The sequence below is a fragment of the Aricia agestis genome, chromosome 16 (assembly GCF_905147365.1).
Source record: "Aricia agestis chromosome 16, ilAriAges1.1, whole genome shotgun sequence".
Lineage (NCBI taxonomy): Eukaryota > Metazoa > Arthropoda > Insecta > Lepidoptera > Lycaenidae > Aricia > Aricia agestis.
The window spans coordinates 4,402,880-4,424,925 of record NC_056421.1 but is presented as its reverse complement, the minus strand read 5'-3'; the positions used below and the strand labels follow the sequence as shown (position 1 = coordinate 4,424,925).

The 22,046-nt window shown below is 36.0% G+C and overlaps 3 protein-coding genes across 3 annotated transcripts; 2 read left to right on the top strand and 1 right to left on the bottom strand.

Moving 5' to 3' along the window:
* The first annotated feature begins 5,339 nt into the window (after positions 1-5,339).
* On the top strand, positions 5,340-8,000 carry LOC121734769. The gene is made up of 4 exons (XM_042125386.1): positions 5,340-5,505; positions 6,011-6,193; positions 7,130-7,265; positions 7,831-8,000. The coding sequence occupies exons 1-4, from the start codon at positions 5,414-5,416 to the stop codon at positions 7,981-7,983; spliced, it is 564 nt and encodes a 187-aa protein (XP_041981320.1). The 5' UTR covers positions 5,340-5,413; the 3' UTR covers positions 7,984-8,000.
* Positions 8,001-12,591: 4,591 nt separating this feature from the next.
* On the top strand, positions 12,592-14,080 carry LOC121734901 (putative nuclease HARBI1). Its single transcript, XM_042125534.1, has 2 exons — positions 12,592-13,225; positions 13,508-14,080. Exons 1-2 carry the CDS (start codon positions 12,748-12,750, stop codon positions 14,077-14,079), a joined length of 1,050 nt encoding a protein of 349 aa, XP_041981468.1. The 5' UTR covers positions 12,592-12,747; the 3' UTR covers position 14,080.
* Positions 14,081-14,282: 202 nt separating this feature from the next.
* LOC121735007 lies at positions 14,283-16,286 on the bottom strand. The gene is made up of 9 exons (XM_042125674.1): positions 16,159-16,286; positions 15,884-16,070; positions 15,742-15,810; positions 15,513-15,645; positions 15,349-15,426; positions 15,182-15,262; positions 14,733-14,813; positions 14,550-14,621; positions 14,283-14,470 (listed from the first exon to the last, which is right to left on the bottom strand). The coding sequence occupies exons 1-9, from the start codon at positions 16,230-16,232 to the stop codon at positions 14,283-14,285; spliced, it is 963 nt and encodes a 320-aa protein (XP_041981608.1). The 5' UTR covers positions 16,233-16,286.
* Positions 16,287-22,046: the final 5,760 nt, after the last annotated feature.

Genomic DNA, 22,046 nt, shown 5'->3' with positions numbered 1-22,046 from the left:
CAATACCTATAGAGGAAAACTAGGCCAAAATTTATGTTTTTTGTATGGGAGCCCCCCTTAATTTTTATTTAATATTAATATCATTATTAAATATTAATAGCACACATAAAATTAAGGATTGCGTAAAAATTCAAGTGCTTACCTACCTGTTCCTATTATTGATATAGAGCAAAAAAGGGACAAAAAAATCACGTTTGTATGGGAGCCCTCCTTAAATATTAATTTAATTTTGTTTTTAGTAAGTATTTCTTATTATAGTGGCAAAAGATATACACGAATCAAAATCTGTGAAAATTTCAACTCTCTAGCTATTACCGTTCTTGAGTTACAGCCTGGAGACATACAGACGGACAGACGGACAGAATAACGAAGTCTTAGTAATGGGGTCCCGTTTTTACCCTTTGGGTACGGAACCCTAAAAGAATGCAGCACATACTGCCGAAACAAGTTTGATGTCACTTTGTGTTTTAAAAACCTTCCGGTTCACTTTTTTTCAGATTCTTATTTTCACAAAAACAATATTATTTAAGTAGTTAAAATATTATAGTGCGCCTTCTTTAATCATTATTAATATCCTTTTTACATTCCCAAAATAATTAAATATTATATTATATTTTTATTAAATTCATATTGAGAGAAATTAGTAGGTATCTGTAACTTGTAAGGTCTTTTCAAAATTATTGAATGTGCATCAAATATATTTTGAGACCATTGAACTAGTATTACTACGTAAATAGTTCAATGTTTGAGACATAATAATTATTATCACTGAAATAAATACCCAAGGTAAGTATTTCAATTATAGGTTTTTCTTCCGATTCCTAAGTAGACTCTATTACCTAATAAACAATTTTGATAAAAAAACCATGATTTCGAGCTTGAAATTTTAGTCAAAGTTACTTTATTTGTATGTTATAACTACTTGTACTATTATCTATTCTGTGGTTACATAGACATAATATAATGTGTGGTTATAACTTATAATATTTAAGGTGACATTAAAGTCAACATTAAAAACTGTATTCTTTGTTTAAGTTTTTTTTTTTATGAAATAAGGAGGCTAACGAGCAAACGGGTCACCTGATGGAAAGCAACTTCCGTCGCCCATGGACACTTACAGCATCAGAAGAGCTGCAAGTGCGTTGCCGGCCTTTAAGAGGGAATAGGGTAATAGGGGAGGGTAGGGAAGGGAAGGGAATAGGGAAGGGTAGGGAAGGGAAGGGAAAAGGGGAGAGAAGGGAAGAGAAGGGAATAGGGAAGGGTAGGGAAGGGAAGGGAAAAGGGGAGAGTAGGGAAGGGAATAGGATAGGGGATTGGGCCTCCGGTAAACTCACTCACTCGGCGAAACACAGTGCAAGCGCTGTTTCACGCCGGTTTTCTGTGAGAACGTGGTATTTCTCCGGTCGAGCCGGCCCATTCGTGCCGAAGCATGGCTCTCCCACGTATAAAGTTTGGAATAAGTTGTCTAAAATATATTATATAAGTATAATATTATATTATTAATTCCTATTTCTTATAATTATATGTAATATAGAATTTGATAATAATATACACCTAACACCTATAGATTAAATAGTAGATAATTATTTTGAGTGTATGAATAATTAAAGCGCAAAACCTTAATTTGGTACTATCTACCATTCCAAATATTTTAACAGTTTTCGCGTTGATTACTTTAGCTGTTCTTATAAACTTACATATTTTATTGTAGTAAGAGTTTATTAAATACTAAGCTCACAAAATAAGTCTCCACAAATCCAAATAGGTACTCAATTGATGAAATTAATAAAAAATATGAAACGCACAGCATAATTTAATGTCGCTAATTAAGTTCTTTATGAGCTGAAACCCCCGTTTCAAACACAAGCATGTACTTGTGAATTAACATACTCAAAGCAGCCAAACTACCCGCACGGGAGAAAAAAATCTAACATAGTTCACGCATTCAGCACTGTATGAGGCTAATTAAAAAAGTACAGAGGCTGACTCCGCGAGTAGTTCCGCTACTCACCGCTAGGCAGCGCCGTTCGCTTTGAGTTTCGGCCGAGGTTGTTTCATTTTTAATGAGGTCGGTACCGGAGAGATTGTGAGTGTGATAGACGTGTGTGCGTCCATGAAAGAGTTTAGGCGTACTCTTCGTTTATTAATGCCGTGTTTGCGCTCCTTTTGCGACATCATTGCTTAACATAAAATGTCTTTGCAGTTGCAAAAGGAAGAGTTTGAGTTCGGATTCGTTTTTCTGTCTGACGATGCTTTTTCACTGCGTTCTACTCTTTTTTTCCTGTTCTGAGGTTCTACTAGTACGGTTATTGTTAGAAACGTACCTATTTAATGCCAAAATTTCTTTTTCTCTTTTTTTTCTCTCTAATATTTTTATTTATGTTACGCTAAGGTGTAGCGCAACTATCCTACTTATAAAGTGAAAAAAAAAAACTTGAGTCGTGGAAAAGGAAAAAGGAAAGTTTTTGCCACGAAAAAATGTAATCTACGCTAAACGAACTTTTATGCGAATGAAATTATAGTTTAATGGCGCAACAAAAAACTAAACTGTTTCTATTTTTATAAGTAAATTTTTAATTCAAAGTAAGGTTAGATGAATTTCTAACTACATAATATTATACCCACCGCTAATTTGTCAAAATCAGTCTATCAGCTTCTGGTTAAAAAATAACTTCGCAAATAAAGATTTCAATTTTGTTTCAAGCTTGCAATTCTTTATTATTATTTGAATATTTTTAATGTAGGTACACTAGCTGTCCCGGCAAAAGTTGTTTTGCCAAAAACTGATTTTCCCTGTTTTCCTGCTTTTCTCTTGAAGTTTTTTCTGAATTATTTTTTTCTATAGACCTCACGGACCTTTCCAACGAATGCAAAACCGTGGAAATCGGTTAGTGCGTTCTGGAGTTGTAGTGTCAGGAAGGATAACGCGACTTATTTTTATATTATATTAGATTACTACATAATATTATATCACTTATGCTTTATTGAATTATGCAACTGGAAGGCTGCTTTGTTGTTGTGGTGCTACAAATAATGAAAACTATGTATAATTATTGTGGTATATATTTATTGATTTATTTATTACTTGTATTACCACATGTACATTATTATCCTAAAACTAAAATTACGCACAGTATTGCGTCTAATGCACATCTACAAACTAAGCAGGCAATAATATAATAAGGAGAAATAAAAACAAAATTTTATATTAAAAAGAACAACTAGGTAGTAGGAAAGAACCTTACCTTTTTAGAGAAATAATAATGCATTCTCCGGGGCGTAGAGGCAATCAATAATTATAATTATTATTGGGTATCTTTAGGTACCGCAATAATAATAATAACCAATACTATATTTAATACTTATAACCACGCTTCTGGTGCAAACCATCCTAAAAGTCATAAACCGACCAGACTATAGCAACAGATCAGGCGCGGGACCGACTCATTATAATAATTATGCATGTCTGACTTAATGGATCATCTTTCTTGTTGGACAAACAAAATTTAGGTAGCTCGCCATTATTCTAAATTCCTAGTTTGGGTTGAATTATTCGGATACTGCACATGAGTCGCAAATATTTGCAATTGCATTATAATTTTAAATGCAATTGCAGGTACTTAGCACGGGGCCAGACTGTCGTGGTGTGATACGTCCATAGATATTATTATTATTATTATTAATTTACTTATACAAAACCTATATAATTTTAGGGTAAGCTTTTACTTGCTGCATGATTACCCAAAGTCTTTAGTCAATACTTTTTTATCGCTTCTTTATAAATTAGAATTGCCGAATAATAATGGAATGGACATAATATTAAGCGTTCGATGTTATAAAGCCAACATTCTACATTTTGATCGGCGATTCTAGAAAGGAGAGGTAAAGAAAACGTGTCGGTTAGGGATACAGTGAACTTTCCACTGAAAATTATTATTGAAATATAAAAATAAAGCGACATCTATGTGCGAGTAGCTAGTTACAATGAGTTTTACTAGATGGCGCCACCTCATAACATAGTCAATAAAATAAAAAGTTCAATTTTTTATTCTTAGAAACCTAAGAATAAAAAATTGAAATAATTATTAATAATAAATGTTGCATATAAAACAAAACCACAAATTTACGAAAACAAAAGAAATAACAAGTAATGAAAAAAAAATACAAATTAAGAAAATATTGTATAAAAGGTTTCTTCATAATTTAGTATTATAGTTTAAAATAATAGGGATGGTTATTTATTAAATAAATATTAATAAATTTTGATTTTATCAATAGGCCAGGGGTTTCCAAAGTGTGCGCCGCGGCGCCCTAGTGCGCCGTGGAAAGGCAAGAGGGGCGCTGTGAGTCGATACTCCATCAATAATGATGGAGTCGGATAACCGAAACCACAAATATTATAAAAATTATAATTTTAATATTAATTAAGTAAAGGTGCCGGTTGGCAGCGGACGACATGAAGCAACCGCTGACGACGTGTCGTCGCGACTCGCGACACTACTGGTTTCTTCATGTAGACTTTTAGAGAACATTAAAAATGTTCTCTAATTTGCAAAAAAAAATTCTGAATAAAAATTTGAGTTTGGGTTTGAGTTTGAGTTTATGTATTTCTATGAAATACCCTGCGCAGCTAGCGACTTGTACTTGTTACTAATAATATTATGTATTTTGTGCTTAAAGCAGAAATATGATTTAATATTTGTTAATTATCATTTACTATAATCATTAAAGCTCATGTATTTTTTTTTATGAAATAAGGGGGCAAACGAGCAAACGGGTCACCTGATGGAAAGCAACTTCCGTCGCCCATGGATACTCGCAGCACCAGAAGAGCTGCAGGCGCGTTGCCGGCCTTTTAAGAGGGAATAGGGTAATAGGGGAGGGCAGGGAAGGGAATAGGGGAGGGTAGGGAAGGGAAAGGGGACGATTGGGCCTCCGGTAAACTCACTCGGCGCAATACAGCGCAAGCGCTGTTTCACACCGGTTTTCTATGAGCCCGTGGTATTTCTCCGGTCAAGCCGGCACATTCGTGCCGAAGCAAGGCTCTCCCACGTCCTGAAATGTTTCTTTTTTTAATAGCTAGGTTAGGTAGAGTAAGGCGCCGTGATAAAATATTGCGACGTCTGCGCTGTAGGCTGAAAAGGCAGTTTTTTTTTCACTTTGGCCCATAGAGTTAATATTACCTATCGGAATAGAGTTAATATTACCTAATGCTTTGGCCACATTGGTGATAGCAAAGAGTTTCCAAATTTACTTTTATTCCAACAGAAAAAAAGAGTTCGAATTTCAAATGCATCAAATCTTCTGTCAGTCTTGATAGAATACAACAAATGGTGAAATACAAAATTTCGGAGTGAAAATAAAATTTTAGGAAACTCGATGAAAATTATATTTTTACACGTCTTATACTAAAATGGTTCGATGGCGGGTTATTTTGTTTTTGACAATGGTGGTGGTGGCGCAGGTTTCGTGTTCCAAAGATGATGATGAAGAAGAAAATGATGAGTGAGTACCCGATTTCATGGTTTCATCACTCTACTCGTGATGCGTCTTTTGTCTTCTGTTTTTTCCACCTTCGGCATAAGATATGTTGGGTTAGCGGCCGTGATTTGAACCAGAAATTGATTTTTCGCAAAATTTTCATTTTCTAGAAAACAAACGACAAATCGACCGTTACCCATATATATTGTTGTTTTTTCACATTCGCATGTTATTTTACAGTCAATATACATTCAATAATTATAATCCATCGCAAATAAAAAAGACATTACTACATGATAAGTACGTAAGTAATTAAGGGTTCGTTTAAACCTTCGACTCAGGTACCTTTCGACTTCGCGTTGTGGTGATAAGCGATTAGGATTCGACCGAAAATCGACCTTCACTTGAAACTCTTTATAAATACGAAAAATTTTAAGTATTTTAAGTGTAAGTGCTATCATAAAACCACCTCAGATTCTTTGCAACCTGCATCCATATAACCTTTTTGGTTTAATCACTCAATTTTTAGGACCACAACTATGCCAGAAGAGGAAAACGTGGAAGAAGAGGACGAGGTAACCTCGCAGCAACCAAGGGTGCCGACTACCGTCCCTCGTCTGACGCGGACAACCAGCAACCCGCTGCAGTGCTATGTTTGCAGCTACAAGCGGGACAGTTCGGGAGTAACCTGCTTGGACCCGAAACGCAGCAAGTACGTGGTCACGAACAACCATAAGATTAAAGTAGTGAGAACTTGAGCATAATTAATAAGTTAAGAGTTAATTGGCTTTGCCACGCGATACATTTTTAAACAATTCAAATTTGAAACAGACAGCCAGCAGGTACTACGCAGCAAAATGCATCTCAACGCGACGTTGCAATGTAAATTGACTTTAACGTACGTATTATACCAAATCTACCAATGTATTGCAGTTTTACATCGTGGTATAATTACCAATAACAAACTGTTTGATCACACAACCTAAAATTAGCGCAATCCTCTTCTATTTTTTTGAACGATCTAAGGCTTTAGTCTCAAAATCAGCGGGCAGCAGGGCGGGAGCAGCGGCGGCGTCTTTCAATGTATAAATTAATATGGACAGGCCTCTGCGCGGCAAACCGCAATCGGCGTACTAGACGGCTTATCCATATAAATCTATACATTGGAACGCGCTGTTTCCGCATCTTCGTCACTCCCGCCCCGCTGCCCGTCGATTTCGAGACTGAAGCCTAACCGCTGTTATGAGCGGCCAATACATCTGCCAATCAAAAAAAAACCTAGCTCACACGTGATTCGCGAACGCATAGACAAAGAGTGACACTTTTAATATTAGTACGAATATAATTTTATTATACGTTTGACGACCTCTGTGGCTCAGTGGTGAGCGCGTTGGTAGCTCAAGCCGGGAGTCGCGGGTTCGAATCCCGCCGACGGAACAAAAAGTTTTCAATGTTCCCGGGATGTGCATTAAATATGTGTATGATACAATAAAAATCTTAAATATATGTATAGTAAAGTATTAAATGTATTTCCGTTGTCTGTCTGTAACACAAGTCCTTTAGGTACTCAGCACGGGGCCAAACTGACGTGGTGTGAAGCGTCCATAGATATAGATATTATTATTTTAATAATGAACAACTCTTTCAGCGTAAGCACGACATACTGCAGCGTCCCCGGCGACAAGTGTTTCACGGCGGTGGAGACGCGGGGTGCCGACGTGTCCATCGTGGTGCGCGGCTGCAAGACCGACTGTGTCAGCTCGCCAGACGTCATCTGCTGTAATGTATGTGCTGCTAGAACTTTTTGGTGTAATACTGACATGTAGCAGGCGTAGCCCATGCACAGCTTTAATATTGGTCGGAAAAAGCTTCATACAAATCAGTCTATACAGAGCGTTCCGTACCGACGGTCCGCGTGACGCTAAACCTGCAGCCTATACCATCATCACTACTTACTAGTCCCAAGTGATTACATGTGTTATTTTTAGCCATCATCATGAAACCCTGCAGCTTCAAAATATGATGTAAATTGTACCATTATTTTTTTGCGTCTCTAAAATCACTAGAGAATATCGAATTCAGAGATCAAGTTGTCAAACTCTTTCCATTAATTTTTTACTTAGCATGTACAAGTTTTTACTTAGCATGGGATTAGACGACGTAATTCACGCTACCTAGCTTTTATACTAGTGTATATTATTGTATGCTTAATAAAGAATTTGAATTTGAATTAATTTCTAATAAATTACATTACGTTTATATATTGTCTTCATCTTGAATATATCACCTTTAACATGGTCATCTTGAAAGTCTTTTTACAGTTGTATAATGCTCATCATCTCTTTTCAGTCGAACCTCTGCAACGCTATAACAGTTGGTCAGCCGTCGCGACTACGCCCAGTAGCGTTCAACTCTGCTGCCAAATCTCTGCCTCAGACGGTGCTGTACTTTGTGACAGTCCTGCTGCTGCTCCAAGCTGTCGTCAAGGTCAATATTGTGTGAATAAATTGGTGCTGTATATGGTTTTGGCTTTTTCTACTTACAGAAATGTGAGGGTAGTTAGAAACTCTAATGCTAAGTACTCACATGCGGTTTTGCTCGATAGTTTTACTCCAAATCGAGTAATAGTTACTGTGTGGACCGCAAAACTGACAGCTCGAAGGCTGACATCGAGCTGCTCGATCGAGCAAAACCGTAATATGTGAGTACTTAGCATAAAGGTGGACTCGAAGGGTGGACAGGCTTTCGGATCCTAGCGACACGCGCCCGCGACCGACAAAAATTCAAATAAAATGCCACTTTATGAACTATAGGCGTCATTTTCTATGTCACACGTCAAGAAAAATGACACCTATGTCGTCACGACATAGGTGTCATTTTTCTCTACGCCAATACAATACATTTTCATGCCTAAGGGTGCTTTTCTTGTAATGCGCGTCATGAAAGTTCTATCATTACATCCGCATCCGCATCCGCATCCTATCATTACATAGATGTTCCAGTCATGCGGACAACACGCGCGTTTTCAGGTGCATGTTGTCACCCGCATGCGGACCAGACAACATGTATGGCATGAAAAGCGCCCTTACAAACTTAATCAAAATATTCTCACATCAATCGTGTCCCCAAATGAGGCAACAAAAGTCATACAAGTTGGTCCCCTGTTTGAGGAAACTTCGACAATCTCGACGCCAATAAAAACCCGCAGGTCCGGTCCGGATATAGGGAGTTTTCCCCGACCACAAAAATTTACCGATACCACACACGCGTAACAAAAGCACGCCATTCCCAACTCTATTGCGTTAACATAAGGGTGGGTGATACGCATTTAAAATTGCCCATCCCCTTTCAAGCGATTTGGTCCATATGTTGAACGAGTCCTTAAGTGGACACCCCAAATTGAGTGCGCGAGGGTGGAAGGTGTTTATTGAAATTCCTGATGGGTCAATATCGCAGGAAATGGACTGAGGGTTATAAAACCTGTCAGTTTTGATTGCAGCTAAGTTTAAACATGGTTAACATTACATAACAGGGTTAACAATTAACATATTGTATGAAGGTAAGTTTGCAGTCTGTCAGTCAGTCATCAGTACGAATAAACCAATAATTCGTAATAAAATAATTTGAAGTATTCAGTTTTAAGTTTGCAATGCTCATCAATAGGAGGTAAAGTTATCCAATGCTTAAAATAAGTTGTAAATAAGTTAATATTAAATCAGAATAACATTATTAAAAGGCAAAAGTTTTTGAATGTATATTTGTTTCTTGTTTGCGGTAACTTAAAGTAAGTATGTAATAATAAATAGATTTAGAGTTAAGACTATATATGGCATGGTAGTTATTAAGACACATGGGTTATATTTTAATTCGTCAAATTGTATACCTAATAATATTATTGTAAATAATATTATTGTAAAAAATAATGTTTATGAAAAAATATTTTGTTGTTATAGGAACACAACCATAATCTGTATACAAGAAAATAATGGTCATCTTCTTCATCATTATAACGAAAATTATTCACATTTCCGGATCATATTTCATCATCCTGGAAAAATCCGCAAAATTTGAATTATTCATTTTCCCACACACTCGATTGAGTGTAAGGGCGAAGGGCTGACCGCGGGTCGAGTGACCCTCCGTCCTTTGATAAGCCAAGGGTGAAGTGTAACTTATCAGCTTTTCATCCCTTTTTCATGACACGAAAATTGGGACACTTGGCTTGTAAAGAAAAGTTGTGATTTATCTGTTGGTTTGAAAGTCATTGTTTGGTTTTGAATATTTTTTGGTGTTGTGAATTCGAGTTCTATTTAAGAACTGAGAAATATAATATTAATGTGTAAGTATTTGAACACGTTGTACAATTCGTAGATTAAAAATTATAATATAATAATTAGAAAGGAAAGATTGGAGATAGGATTCAAAACTTTTCATCTCTGGACAATGAACATGAAAAAATCGTCTTGTTCTACGTCCTAACAGTGTCAGGGAGACGGAGGTCTTTCTTGTTTTTTTATGAAATAAGGGGGCAAACGAGCAACCGGGTCACCTGATGGAAAGCAACTTTCGTCGCCCATAGACACTAGCAACATCAGAAGGGCTGCAGGTGCGTTGCCGGCCTTTTAAGAGGGAATAGGGTAATAGGGGAGGGTAAGGATGGGAAGGGAAGGGAATAGGGGAGGGTAGGGAAGGGGATTGGGCCTCCGGTAAACTCACTCACTCGGCGAAACGCAGCGCAAGGTTTTCTGTGAGAACGTGGTATTTCTCCGGTTGAGCCGGCCCATTCCTGCCGAAGCGTGGCTCTCCCACGTCTTTTAGAGTAAAAGGTTTAGTTGATGGCTTTCTAAATATAAGAGATAAAAGAGGCTGAGAAATGGGGGGGTATGGCTAAGCCACAGAAGTAAAAAAAACTGCGTTGCAGCTTTGTATCGCAGAACCTCAGAACAGGAAAATAAGCGCAGAACTGACCATTTCATAGCAATGTAGATTTTTACGAGGCGGCACTTACGTCCGTGGCGGCACCATATTATGTATTATGGCTTAGATGTGGGCAGAGTAGGATAAATCATATTATTATCTTATATCTTTAAACGAGCAATTCTTGTATAATTGGAATCTCGGAATCGGCTCCAACGATTTTCATGAAATTTAGTATATAGGGGGTTTCGGGAGCGATAAATCTATCTAGCTAGGAATAATTTTTTGAAAATGTAATTTTCATCGAATACAGAGCAAAGCTCGGTGAAATAGCTAGTAGGAATTAAACGTATGACGTAGCAGTTTGCCGCACGTGGTCATATCAATGTCTTTACCGCATCGAAGGCATGAAATCCGGCAATCCGCGTACACCTGGATAGTGAGGTGACACAAATATGATCGATTGTGTCATTTGCCACGCTCCAACGCATCGGACAGTTTGCACAAATAGAATAGGGTAGCATTTTATCGATATGCGAAAAATTGCGCTTACTTATTGGGTTAACTTTTTTCATTATACCTATAAACTCTTCTAGCAAGCGACCAACACTTTGTGAATTGGTGACAATGATGCGATGTTTTTATTTGAACAAAAAAAATGTAAATTACTTAGACCAAATATGAATACTTTGTTGTCTCATAATATTATTTAACAATATATTAATAAGCAAAGTTTAAAAGCTTTATTCTCTTTTTTTTTCATGATAAATTACTTCAGGTATTATATTATTAAGTAAACTAAACATTCTCTTAATTCATTTCAACATACATACACTATTATGATCCTATTATTACACTTATTATTGTTGTTGGGTGTTGTAACAATAAACTTAATATTACTATATTAATAATACCATATTAAGTTTCTAAATCCCTAAGGAACAAGTCATCTTATCGATATCGATAACTTACATCGACATTTTCTCCTCACTAGCACAGACAAGTCTACTAGATATTATTGACCGGATGATGAATGATACACGGCTATTTAGATCAATAAAATTATGCAAAATCATCGTCCACATTGTCACGGCGCGCGACGGTATTGACCGATTACTGCATTGTAGGTACGCAACATCGTTAATAATACCATTATTACATAACTACGAGTAGATGACGCCTGTTGCGTCAAGTTATATCGCGCGAGAACTGTACATTTTTTCGGGATGAAAAATATCTTATGTCCTTTCTCGGAACTCAAAGTATCTTCATGCCCAATTTAAGTAAAATCGGTTCGGTGGTTTGGGCGTGAAGAGGTAACAGACAGACACACTTTCCAATTTATAATATTAGTATGGATAGAGGGATAGTACCTATGTAATTAATGTTGGTTTCTTAAGCTCAAACTATAACCCAAAGCGTTTGGATTTGTTTAAGAGCCTGTCCCACTTTTTTTTTTAATGAAATAAGGGGACAAACGAGCAAACGGGTCACCTGATGGAAAGCAACTTCCGTCGCCCATGGACACTCGCAGCATCAGAAGTGTGAAGCGTGGGAATAGGGTAATAGGGTAGGGATAGGAAGGGAATAGGGTAGTGGATTGGGCCTCCGGTAAACTCACTCACTCAGTATTTCTCCGGTCAAACCGGCCCATTCGTGCCGAAGTATGGCTCTCCTACTGCTGGGCAAAAGGCCGCTCCCAAAGTCTTCCACTCCTCTCGATCCAACGCAGCGTAGTCCAGCCTGGCTCGTATTTGTCTAGCTCATCGCGCCATCTTTTTCGAGGCCGGCTATGGCAGCGTCATCCATCGTCTGGTACCCATTCTGTGGGAAAAAATAGCACTAAAATAGACTCTTGTCACAAGTATCCTCGAGCATCGCTGTTCCCTTACTCTCGTAATCCGATGGACATAAAGAATCTTTTCTGTCAGACAAACAGGTCAGACTGCAGGCTGTCCTAACCAAACTTGCAACCATATTTTAAGTTTTTACAACGCGAGAATCAAACTCCCGAGTCGACGGCCAGGCTCTTATGCCCGAATACTGGAACGTCTTTCAAATATTTAAATGCTGCTTAAATTTTTGAGTACCACTTATACGAAAAATTCGTATTCTCCAACGCAAATTTTAAGTAGCAGTTAGTTTTAAGTGGACCTCCAAATAAGTTGTACTCGGTTTGCACATGAGCACCACTTAACTAAAAAATTCGTATACTCGATAGTTACTCAACTTTTTTTAGCTGTCAAATGATCTCTCAAACTGATTTAAGCGTCGCTTGCGTTTAAGAGTGGTCAAGAGGTCTCCTAAATCTATAATCACGGTGAAAAGTGTGTGTATAAACTTAAAATAATGTCTTTATCGTCGCTATCTAGTCTTTCCGACCATGAAGGGCCGACCGTGAGTCGCCGCCGAAATAATCAAATGCTCAATGCATTTGAAAAATACAACGATGCAGAGTTTCGTGCGCGCTTTCGTCTTTCGAAAGAAACCGTGCTATACTTGGAGTCCGTGTTTGGGAACTCGATAAAACCGCCTACTAGGAGAAGTAGAGCTATCCAGCCCATGGATCAAATTTTAATAACTTTGCGGTTTTACGCAACCGGCAGCTATCAACGGGTAATTGGCGACATTTTCAACATCGAGCAGCCCACAGTCCATCGTATTGTGCACCGGGTTACTGCAAAAATAGCCAGTATGAAGTCGCAATACATTAATATGCCAACGCGACAAGAATGTCTGGATGTTGCTCATAACTTTTATGGCATAGCAAACTTCCCAAGAGTTGTGGGGGCAGTGGACTGCACTCATATAAAAATCAATTCTCCAGGTCTGTATACTAAATAAAGGTATATCCAATTAAAGATAACAATAAAATTATTTACATATTCATTTTAATGAAGCTATAAAAGAAAAATTACAATCATAATATTATATATCAAGGTTGTCTGGAAGAAACTGCTTTCAGCGGTAAGACCGCCTGTTTGTACAGATTCCTATATTGTTTCATTTGAAATTGTAATCTAGTTTAGTTTGTACAAATAAAGAATTTTCTATCTATCTACAAATAAAGAATTTTCTATCTATTATATGAATGTTATAATTATTTCAGGTGGAGCTCAATCTGAGTTATATAGAAATAGAAAAGGATACTTTTCCCTCAACGTTCAAATGGTGTGTGACTCACACCTGAGAATAAGAAACATTGTTGCTAGATGGCCTGGATCAGTACACGATAGCACAATATTTAATGATTCGCCATTATGTGCAATGCTAGAGAGGGGTGATTTTGGGAATTTTTATATTCTAGGCGACAGTGGCTATCCATGCCGGCCCTACTTACTGACGCCTCTATTAAACCCTCGGACAGCAGCAGAAGTGGCTTACAACAGATCCCAAATAAGCACCCGAAACCCAGTGGAACGGCTCTTTGGGGTATTGAAAAGGAGATTTCCCTGCTTGCAGAATGGGTTGGGGCTTAAGCTCGAAAACATTCCCCCTATTATTGTAGCATGTGCTGTGCTCCACAACATAGCTATATATAGGCAGGATGAATTGACAGAGGAAGAACCAACCCTTCTTAATGAGGCGGTGGAGGAAGCTGTAGCCCAACCCATAGGGCTGAACACCAATCAAAATTTTGTAGTTAGAACTATGTTAATAAATACACATTTTACAAATTAAACACCAATAATTTATTTATAAAATATCCTTTATTAAAAATAACTTTAAATTTTTATATAGATCAACAAGTAAAAAGTTAACGACTATTAAATATTACTAGTAGGAACATAAGGTCAGTAAAAAAGTTTAATCTAAATCAACAAGTAACAACTTAACAACTACATATACACATTAGGTTAACAAAGTAATAATAATATTACATATTATACAGTACTAATTTTTTTGGAAGGTTGCATTCTCTTTAATCTTAATTTTAGAATTTCCATTTCCAATTTGTACTTGTTTATAGCCATTTTATTCTTGTTTATTAGATATTTCTTTTCTATTTTTGCATTTTGAACTTTAATTTTAAAATATTGATCCTTTAAATTAGAATTATGTTTAACTTGTTCTGAAAAACATTGTTTAATTTATCATAAGTTAGTCATCACAATTTTAGTAAAGAGAAAGTAATTGTAATTAAAAATTACCAGAAGGATTGGAAGTAGACCTTAAAAGCTTACGCTTCTTTGATGTATTAAATGTTATGATTTCTTGGTCACCTATTAAAAGGGAGTAAATAAAACTTAGTACATAATATTATGTGGAATCAAATTTTGTAGAAGTTTCAACATATTTTATTTTTATATAATAAAAACAAAAAACTTATGTACCCCTTGGATTGGACGTCACTGTGCATCGCTCTGTATTTTCTGTGTTTCTAATATCATTTGTTATAATATTATCTTGACCATCTAAAATTAAGACAAAAATGTATCTAAAATAGACGTTAATTGAAATCCTATTAATTTTTAGGGTTCCGTACCCAAAGGGTAAAACGGGACCCTATTACTAAGACTTTGTTGTCTGTCCGTCTGTCTGTCTGTCTGTCTGTCTCCAGGCTGTAACTCAAGAACGGCTATAGCTAGACTTCTGAAATTTTCACAGATTATGTATTCTGTTGCTGCTATAAAAACGAATACAAAAAATAAAATAAAGTTTTAAGGGGGGCTCTCATACAAAAACACAATTGTTTGCCTACTTTTGCTCTATACCGGTACAGAACCCTTCGTGCGCGAGTCCGACTAGCACTTGACTGATTATTATAAATACAAGTTATTACCCTGAAGATTGGATGACTGTGTACATGGCTCTATATTTTCTGTGATGATTGTATTGTTTGTTACAATATAATCTTGATCATCTAAAATGAAAAGAAATGAGAATAAAGTCCCCTGGTTACCTGCAATACTTTAAATATAAAGAAGCAAAAGATGTTTGTGTACCAACCAATATTAACAGTTTCATATAATACTATATTAGAGGATGCCTCAACTTCATCTGGAAAATTATTTTTTTCTGTGTCACCTGAAATAAATAAGCAGTTATTTATGTGTAAAAATATATGTAGTTGAAAACATAATATTTTATTTGTAATTTAAAATTAAACTAACCAAAATAAAGCGCTGCATCATCATACGGATTCGCTAAAGGTTGTACTTGAGGTGCCACCATCGATAATATTAGTGCATCATGGTCACTAATAGTGCTCCTATAGGATCCACCACCAGTACGATTTATCTCTTTCTATAAAAGGTATACATAAAATGAAAAATTAAGTATAAAAATTTAGAATTAGTACAAAGAGCATTCAATTAATATGTAGATATTCATTTTACCAACCTTATCAAGTGATGCTTTACTTTGCACCTCTTTCATATCAACTCTGGTTTTTTCATAAAACTGTTGCCGCTAAAAGTAAGAACATACACAGGTTTACAAAAGTCAATTATAAAATAATATTTTTATATATGGAGGGACTTACATTAGCATTAGCAATATTCTTTTTGGACCGCTGCTTTAAGTTTTCATATAGATGCCGAAGTTGTTCCCAACTTCGGCACCCACTAGCAGCAACAGCGTTGTATTGCTTGCAAATATTAGTCCACGCTTCCCTCTTCTTTAAAATCATGTTCGAGTTGGTTTCTTTGTTTTCAATAATATGTTGATGTCTAGAAAAGTGTGTTTAAATTAATAAACAGCGACGAACTTCATGAAAATAGTACATATTATATTGATAATAATGTTACTTTTACTCACTTTTTAACTAATTCTATGAGCATATCTTTTTCCGAGCTTGTATAATTACAGCCGCGTTTCTTTTTTGTCTCCATTAATATATTACAATTATAATAATGTAGAAATTTATTTTTGTTCAACAAAATGTTTTCAAATTAATGTTAAAATCCAAGTTAGATCGCGCCTTCTCCGATGTCAGTTGTCACTTCACAGTTGTCAGTTGTCACTCAAAACACCGTTCCGTTCTACGTATGGTTGTTGTAAACATTAAAGCCGAGTTCGGATATTCTATTGTAATTAACCGGAAAATAATATTTAAAATTGTCATGTCTTAAATTATTTTAAAAATGTTTAATAACAACAAATAGTAAACGGCATTAAAAGATTTTTAGTAAACTTTTATTTTGTACAATCAAGTTAGATCTGGCGTAAAATGAAACACATGAAATGTTGCCATGATGTAAATATTTGACGGCTACTCACAGGGCCACTTACGTGAGTATCATAAGAAATCGTCTGAGTGGCGTTTGTGTATAACACTTAAATATGGGAGACGCTTACATTTAAATGCCCTTTAGCTGATTGATACATTTGAGTGCCGTTCCAGTATTCGGCCGTAAGTCACTGAACCACAGAGACTGTAGAACGAACTGTCACCAGTAAGTAGTATGTTTCCTCCCTGGATAATGCCGGTAGAGTTATGATTTTTTTTCTGAATATGGGGACATGCTAATAGTGGCCATAGGCCACTATTAGCATGTCCCTATGTTTTCTTTTTTTTCATAATTTAATTATTAAAAAAGATAAGAACGTCCAAAAACCCAAAAAAATGGCCAGATTTTCCTCTGTGTTCAAACACCCAGAAAACAAAACTGGCTAGAATATACAAAAAAAATAAAACATATGAATACAGCTCAAGCCTTGCTTTAATTTTTAATGAAAAAATTACTTAAATCGGTTAAGTTTTGGAGAAGGAATCAGCGGACAACGAATCGAAGATTTTCTGTTCTTTTATTAGAACTTTTGTCGGTTGTTGCGGTGGGAGACTTGAGATTGGTGAGACAGCAATACATTTTCAAATACCTATTTTCAATTTCTCTCGCCCCTGGTATATCCTCTTAAAAGGCCGGCAAGGCACCAGCAGCTCTTCTGATGTTGCGAGTACGGTTGTTGCTTTCCATCATGTGACCCGTTTGCTTGTTTGCCTCCTTATTTTATAAAAAAGGGACCAGTAAAACTTCCCATTATTAATAACCTCCACTACCACACGAATACCATTCTTACGCCGCCACGCGTTATTATAATTTACTTTAATTAACCAGTTCGCGTCAAACCGCCAATCGGTTCGCGTGCTCTCTTTACGATTTAACCATTAAACCATTTTAGCATAAGTTAAGGATTCAATAAACCTATTCAACCTAACTTGTCTTTTACTCTGTACGGAACCAAACCACCGTACAATAAGTCAATACAGATTTACCGAACTTTTAGCGTATTTACCGATTTAGCAAGCGTCAACATCGCAAATCATATGATAATGTATTCGAAGTACCGTCTATTTGTATAAGTGCATGAGTAACGCGGGTTTGATGCCCGCGCGATGACCGCTGGACAAACAGACAAACGGGGTATTTATATTGTTGGATGCTGTCCAGATGACCCTCTGAAGTATGTCGCTAATATGTGCGTTTTTGGATGCAGTTATGTGGCCGTTGACACCAATTTTGATTTTAAAGCAAATTCCAGAAGTGCATTACTTTCTGGAAATTCCAGTAGAAGTGTAATAATTTTTTATATTTAGTAGAAATCTGGCTATATATAACTCTAGTTCTAAGCTATATTTGATTCGTAGCAAAAAAGTTTAATTAAATTATTACTACTAAAATATAAAAACGTGTAGAAAAGTATACTTAATAATACCTCTGGATTTCCGATAGTCGCCTAGAAATCCCAGAACGTTCCTATTTAATTATGAAACCAATTACTTATTTTAACAAAGCATACCTCACATAGTCTGCCAATAAAACATTTCAAAATTCTGGATGAACGTGACGTATACAGTGTAAACGCCGTTATCCTTGAAACCATCAAATGAGCCCGTCACAATGAACAACTTTTTCTATGAGAACAATGCTGGGAACTCAAAAAAAATGCCGTCTTCATACCCATACGGATGCCCGGATCGGCAATTTGTATGGGTATGAAGACGGTTTTTACACTAACATCTTGTATTTTATAGAAAACATTTACCTACTAGAAAAACACCCATTTGTAGGACTCGTTATCTATAAAATATATTATCTATGGAATACATTCTAATATCGAAGTGAACCAAATAGAAATAATTCTACAAGAAAACTGCTGCCGACTCTCTATTACTGCTGCTAAGGGTTGATTCAGACCGCAACGCGATTTCTATTATGGATTTGACAGATTCTCAAGACGTCTCACGCAATTGAAATCTGTCAAATCCAGACAAATTTATGCAGCGCCGGCCGCCGCGCCTCGCCTCTGCGGCGGTTGCGGTCTGAATTGACCCTTAGGTACACTCGATGCGCTGTCCAAGTGCATTTGACTCGACCGAATTAGTATTTTTAGCCAAACCAAATAAACTCAGATAGCCGGAATCCCAGCCTTTGTTGCTCGGTCAGATATTTTTACACCGTCTGGTGACTAAGCGACCAAAAATGTACAGTGACCACGATTGGTACGAAGTGCCAAATGGGCATTTTAAGAATGCACCTGACCCTAACTTGACTACATACTTAAACCTAGATTTCAAATGTGTATAGTCTAGAAAACTGATTTTTTTTACACAAGTAACTTCAGTTCATGAAGATTAAATGCTCAAGACGAAAACACGTTCACTGAAAGAATGCTCGATAGTTTCTTTTTAAAAAAAACTTGTTTTAGACACATTTTTGCTTGGATCTTCGAAGTTTGCTGTCTTTTCTTTAATATTTTTTAATATCTAAAAAGGCATTGATAAAACCCATAGACTTAATATATACTGTCGTAAATTTGCTCAAAACACTTATTTCATAATCATTATAGTTCGTCTTGATAATTCGGCGGCGATGATTCTGCGTCGTCTTTTTTCACCTGGCATATGAAAGACGGGCGTGAGTATGAAGAGAGAAGGACGATGTTTGATTTTTTGGGTTAGTCGCCCTCGGTTTGTTTTAGGTACTTTCTAGATGACGCCCGCAACTCTGCTGCACCATAATTCGTTTATCGCGTGGGAACCGTTTTTTTTTTATCCCGAATAAAAAGTATTCAATGTAAAGGACATTACTTTTATACGGAAAAATCTCATTTATCCCGATAGTTCAGCGGGTTAGGCGTGAAGAGGTTACAGATAGAAATACAGGCATACACACTTTCGCATTTATAATATTAGTAATATGGATACAAATTTCGAAATTGTAATAATCTAAATCAGGCAAATAATTGTCCCTTCTTATGGAAGGGGGAACAAGAGGTCCCAAGTGAGGGGCCGTAAAAAAAAAATATGGATACAATGCCTCATTGTGTTCAAGTATGGATACAGTGCTTTAGATAGAGAAGCCTACAGTATCCTTAAATTAATGCTTATGTTGCAATATTATAACTAGAACATTAATTAGAGAGAGAAATAAAAATGACCTGTAGATTGCAAATCTGTATACTGTTCGATCCACTCTCTTTCCAATCAAACTCCAGAATGGTATTCTCATAAAATGTGAAACTTTGAAGTAATAATTATTTAGCAATCTGTGGTGTAACTAACGATATTATTTTATGGGAGTAACAAGGACCGAAATGTAGTTGCAATTAATGTTACCTCATTTTACGTCCAAACAAAAAGTTTTGCAAGGATTCACTAGACATAAAGCAAAGTTATGAATCTCTAATAATTATACTCTATTTTCAACTCATAATCTTCGATGGTAAGGTTTAAATTCCTTAGCTGTTTCGAAACCATTTTATAAGGCAATTAATCCCATGTATTTTGACCAATGGGAGCGTACACTCGGCTAAATTGTCCAGTGTAACTGGACCTGTATTAGTAAAGAAAGCCTTTGAAACCTTAGGTCATTTTACATTAGTTTTGAAAGCGATACTGCTGCTGTCTATACAACATAAATCAACAAGCCAAGGTTGATCTCGTCATGAATTTGTCCAAATCTAAGCACATCACTCAGAATGTACAACTAGAAATATACAGATAAAACTCAACCTTATCTGCATAGCTTAAGATGTAAATTTGCGAATCGATAACATTATAGCACCATTAATCAAATAGTTAATTAGTAAACACGTAATGCACCTTATAAATTAAGTTGTAATAAAGGTATGATCTTTTGCTATTTAAATATTCCTTCAATTTTCAGCATGAAAATTATTCTACATAGTATGCACAGATTAATAAATATTTATACTACGTAACCTATGCACAGGTACCTACATAATAATTAAAGACGTGAGTGGAAGAATCAGATAACTAACATTTTATAACATAACGACAATTACTCATTTCTTCAATTATAATTTTAACAAACCTTGTAAGCTACTACTTAACTTAATAAACTTAATCATTTTCCCGCCCCAAGGCCGGCAATTTTTAACTGTTACTTACCTGTTTCTTCGACTAACGTCTTCAGTATAAGCACGCTTTTCCAAACTAACATTTAGGTCCTGTTTCACCACTTCCTGATAAGGCTATCCACGAATTAACTTGACAGATCAAGTATGGAGAATCTGTCAAAAAAATTGTGAATAGCCTATTAGGCACTTTATCAGAAAGTGGTGAAACAGGCCCTTAGACTTATATTCCTACTGCCTACTAATATACTAATTATATTCCTAGTGCCTACTAATGAAAATATCTAAATTGTGACGTATAATTACATACGTTAGTATCTTTTCTAAATGGCCAGCAATCGAATAAAATAGGCCGGAAAATCGTTACTACCAATCACGTGCAAGTCTCAATATAACAAAACCATTTTTAATCAAAATATTCTCACCTTAAAAGCCAAAGTTCGTCAAATGCGTGGGCATCCTTTACACTTCAAAAAGAAAATGTTTGCTCCTCCGTAAAAGTCTTTTTAAGCTCAAAGCTCTGACCCCGAGCTTCTAAAAACTTAAAAGGAAACTTTTCAATCGCGCCCGTATGCCCCGTGCGTACGAAAATTAAACCAACTACTCCCTTTATCACTTCTTACTGCCCCTTAAATGTGCTAGGGCGGTATGGAGAGAGATTTTTTTAGAATCCATACTAATATTATTATGTGTTTGTTTGTATATTTGTCTGTCTGTCTTAATACAGAAAAGGCAGACGCTTTTACGTTCTTATAATATTTTCGCTTTTTCTCTTCAGGCTCAATGTGCAGAACCGATTTTGATAAGATCAAAAACGTTTATAAACGAAAACTAAGGTATTGGACAAGCGATACATTTTTGATTATCTACGCAGTTTAAGTAGCCTTTATTTTAATTTTTTGTGTAACTTTTTATATATTATTAGGTTCCGCTTCTCTAGTATAGGTACATTATTATAAACCTTACTTAGATTAATGTACAGTGTACACACTAATGAAGGGACTCCAATAAAATATTCAGTTTAAGGCCTGCTCAAATAGACAAACAAGTCACTGCACTACAGCTACTAAATCAGTCCCCATTTGACATTTAATTGCTAATCAGTAATTTAATTTGACATTTCATTTATTGCCGTCCTCAGCTTAAATGTAAAATAGGTATTGTTTCTGAAACACGTCTACAATTAAATTATATTGTTTTATCAACAAATAGAATCCTAATACTCACTATTATTGATTGTTACGCGTTAAATGCTAAATAATATTGTATGTTAGTAATATTATCAAGATTCCAGGCTTAGTGAGTTTAGTTTCCTACTTAAATGA

What these genes read in the sequence shown, in the direction of transcription:
- LOC121734769 (XM_042125386.1), top strand. Translation starts at nt 5,414, where the DNA reads ATGGTTCGATGGCGGGTTATTTTGTTTTTGACAATGGTGGTGGTGGCG. An exon ending in TTGGACCCGAAACGCAGCAA is followed by an intron (nt 6,194 to 7,129) that starts GTACGTGGTCAC and finishes CAACTCTTTCAG; the next exon opens with CGTAAGCACGACATACTGCA. An exon ending in CAGACGTCATCTGCTGTAAT is followed by an intron (nt 7,266 to 7,830) that starts GTATGTGCTGCT and finishes ATCTCTTTTCAG; the next exon opens with TCGAACCTCTGCAACGCTAT.
- LOC121735007 (XM_042125674.1), bottom strand. Translation starts at nt 16,232, where the DNA reads ATGGAGACAAAAAAGAAACGCGGCTGTAATTATACAAGCTCGGAAAAA. An exon ending in TGATGCAGCGCTTTATTTTG is followed by an intron (nt 15,427 to 15,512) that starts GTTAGTTTAATT and finishes TATTTATTTCAG; the next exon opens with GTGACACAGAAAAAAATAAT. An exon ending in AGTGACGTCCAATCCAAGGG is followed by an intron (nt 14,622 to 14,732) that starts GTACATAAGTTT and finishes CCCTTTTAATAG; the next exon opens with GTGACCAAGAAATCATAACA.
- LOC121734901 (XM_042125534.1), top strand. Translation starts at nt 12,748, where the DNA reads ATGTCTTTATCGTCGCTATCTAGTCTTTCCGACCATGAAGGGCCGACC. An exon ending in TATAAAAATCAATTCTCCAG is followed by an intron (nt 13,226 to 13,507) that starts GTCTGTATACTA and finishes TAATTATTTCAG; the next exon opens with GTGGAGCTCAATCTGAGTTA.